Source organism: Pinus tabuliformis, chromosome 8 (genome assembly GCF_031772625.1).
Source record: "Pinus tabuliformis cultivar Carrire ecotype Pingquan chromosome 8, CPIR1, whole genome shotgun sequence".
Lineage (NCBI taxonomy): Eukaryota > Viridiplantae > Streptophyta > Pinopsida > Pinales > Pinaceae > Pinus > Pinus tabuliformis.
In genome coordinates this window covers 374,077,872-374,081,110 of record NC_142294.1, presented here as the reverse complement: position 1 = coordinate 374,081,110, position 3,239 = coordinate 374,077,872, and the positions used below count along the sequence as shown (strand labels likewise).

At 33.9% G+C, this 3,239-nt stretch overlaps 1 protein-coding gene across 2 annotated transcripts; it reads left to right on the top strand.

Annotated features, from left to right (window-relative positions):
• The first annotated feature begins 1,423 nt into the window (after positions 1–1,423).
• LOC149235669 (uncharacterized) lies at positions 1,424–3,006 on the top strand. 2 transcript variants are annotated; one of them, XM_089461431.1, is made up of 4 exons: positions 1,424–1,597; positions 1,745–1,805; positions 1,887–1,962; positions 2,108–3,006. In XM_089461431.1, the coding sequence occupies exons 2-4, from the start codon at positions 1,797–1,799 to the stop codon at positions 2,764–2,766; spliced, it is 744 nt and encodes a 247-aa protein (XP_089317557.1). In that variant the 5' UTR covers positions 1,424–1,597; positions 1,745–1,796; the 3' UTR covers positions 2,767–3,006. The 2 variants fall into 2 exon arrangements, with proteins under 2 accessions (XP_089317557.1, XP_089317556.1); XM_089461430.1 differs by having other exon boundaries at positions 1,424–1,619.
• Positions 3,007–3,239: the final 233 nt, after the last annotated feature.

Below are 3,239 nucleotides of genomic sequence, written 5' to 3'. Positions count from 1 at the left end.
TTAAGAGTAAAAAAGAATCAAAACTAACCTTTTTCAAATTTTACATTTAAACGAAACTTAACTTAGATCCATTTTAAATCAAGATTTTCTAAGAGTCAAAAAGAATCAAATCTCTTAAAATGCCAACCTTTCTACTCTTAATACTTAATATATCTAAAATTAAAATAAATCAATACTGATTTTTTATTAATTCAAATCCTCTACCTAATAATTATTAATAAAAAAGCTATACTCTTAACATAATTTCCTTTCACATTAACTCAATAATATGTAACTCATTTTGGTTGGACAAATAATTTGTTGCCTTGAGAAGAACATGGATAAAGACATATACACTTAACATCGTTTCCTTTCACATTAACTCAAGAATTGTATCACATCTTGTTTGGACAAATAATTCGTTGGCTTCACAAGAACATGGAGAAAAATGTATACTCTTAACATACTTTCCTTTCACATTTCCTTTCGCATTAACTCAACAATTGTATCACATTTTTTTTGGACAAATAATTCGTTGTCTTCACAATAACATGGAGAACGAGATGGGCATAGTGACCCTGTGATAGATGATTATATATTTTGGGTCTTGGACCCCCTGATTAGTAGGCTATTGGATGACTCGTACGCGTATTTTTAATTTTAGATTTTAAATCCATTCAATAAAGGGAAATTTTATTGTAATTTTCTTTTATGGGAATTTAATTGTTAAAATAAATAAATAAATATTAATTTAATATAATGTAAAAACAAAAATTATGCCAAACAAAAAATATTATAAGTTAAAAAATTGGGTATAAGGTATGTTTTAAAATTGTATTTTTAGTTAGAAATTTGAGTTAAAATTTTGATTTTGGGTATTTAAAAATTTATTTTCTTTGATTTAGAAATTTTGATTAATAATTTATATTTCAAAATTTTTGATTAATAATTTTACATTTAAAAATAAATTAATGATCTAACACTTAAACTTATTTAACCTAGGTGAAAGCTTGCTCTTTACATATCACCAATTATTTTACTTTAACAATAATAAATCAACTTACACTAAAATAAAATAACTATCTACTTAATGTTAACTATCTCACTATTAATTTGAAAACTAAATATCATGAATTTCCAAAATATATTTAAAAGAAAATAAAAAATAAAAAATTCAAAGATGAAATAAATTTATAAAAATCACTGAAACAACTTAATTAATTAAAAAGCATTTCCATAGCTTTGGTATAAACTTTTAATTTCAGTAACTCTAAAAAATCAGCGACAAAAACCAACCTTAATGTCGTCATTTCGTACAATGCAAATGGCGCGATGCTTTCATCTCGTACAATGCACATGGATTCATTTTATGCCAACTCTTACCAGATTGCGAAGATGTACAATCCAAAAATCATTACGACTTAGATGCCAACAGAGCTTTGGATTTATAAGGTTTTTGTGGGATTGTGTCAGTCCGATGATTTCTTCACTTTCTGTAGTGCAAAACAATTCATTCATCCATCCTTCCTGGCCATTGATAAAGTTGGTCAGAGCGGCAGGCAGTCTTATGGATGTTGTCTGATTGAAGTGGGGAAGTTTGATTCTCATAGTTCTTTTGGTATAATTTTGGACAAGATTATGTATGTCTAACAGTTGTTTTAGACTAGATTTCTTCGGTTATAAAAAAAATGGTCGAGCAACTTACTCTATTTTTACAAGGGTTCTTAGTTTTTTCTTCGATCCCTTAATTAATATTATCTATCAGATCGATCTCAGGAAAGGAATAACAGTGTCCTTACATCGTTAGTGCTGGGAAGATGGCCTATGTAAGTAACTATGTGGGTGAGATTTAGGTTTTGATTTTTGTTTGATCGTTAATGCTGACATGTTGACTGACTGATGTGCAGAAAACTGTGATATGGTTGGATTTAAAGTGCTCCAAATGCAAGAAGGTCGCCTTGCATTCTGTTACAAAAATTGAAGGTAAACAATTACTTGCATTTTGTTTTTGGTATTTATGTTGGTCTCTTTGCAGTCTGTTAAGAAAGTAGAAGGTGATTAACAATTTGGGTTCTTTTGATTTAATTTGTTTTGATATTCAAGTTTTTGAATGTTACTTCGATCGCAGGAATCGAATCTGTGACGCTCGATATGCATGAGAGCACGTTGATTGTGATCGGAGACGCGGATCCTGTTTGCATGATCAAGTTGCTGAAGAAAAAATTCTGTTGCGTCCGCTTGGTCTCCCACAAACTGCTACTGCCACCGCCTCCGACTCCAACTCCGCCTCCAACCACTCCGCCGCCTCCGACTCCAACTCCGCCTCCGCCTCCAACCTGTAAACCTCCGCCTCCGACTCCAACTCCGCCTCCGCCTCCAACCTGTAAACCTCCGCCCCCAACCTGTACCACTCCTCCCTGTATTTGTCCACCCTGTACCACTCCTCCCTGTATTTGTCCGCCTCCAACCTGTAAACCTCCGCCTCCAACCTGTACCACTCCTCCCTGTATTTGTCCACCCTGTACCACTCCTCCCTGTATTTGTCCACCTCCACCGACTTTTCCCTGTACTCCTCCTCCCAATAATTGTCCTCCAGCGTGGAAGCCACCTAAGTGTTGCCCTCCAGGCTTGTCTTGTTCATGCAGATTAGAAAAGCGCTGCCCCACATCCTGTGCTTGTCCCAACAAATCTGAGATAATGTGGCCACAATACCATAATCCTTTGGCTCCCGATGAAGTTTGGTATGTTTGGAAGGAAGACCAACAGGAATCCTGCGCAATCATGTAATGATAATAGAAGATCGGCTAGTTGATAGAGTAAGAATTTCAGGTTTATGTTTGTATATCAGGAGTATATTGAAGTGTGGTTGCTGCTGCCTAGAAATGAGAATGGCAAGATGATAGTTCTGTATTATGATTTATATGTATATTATCCTTTGTCTACAGTATTATTATTATTCCTGGTGTTGACTGCTACCATCTAAATTGCACTTGCGAAATATGAACTGAGCTTCTCAATTTCTTCATTTGTAGGGATCACTTTTCTATTATTAATATGAACTGAGTTTCCCACTTTCTTCATTTGTAGGGATCACCTTTCTATTATTTCATATTGTGACATGTCAGATTGATGAAATGAGTTTCTTCTTTCTTCAAGTGTATGGATTAGTTTTCTATCATTTCAGGAAAGTAAGTTACAAAATGCCAGCAAACAACTTTGAAGATATCTAGGTGTTGTTTAAGAAGACATTACTTGATACT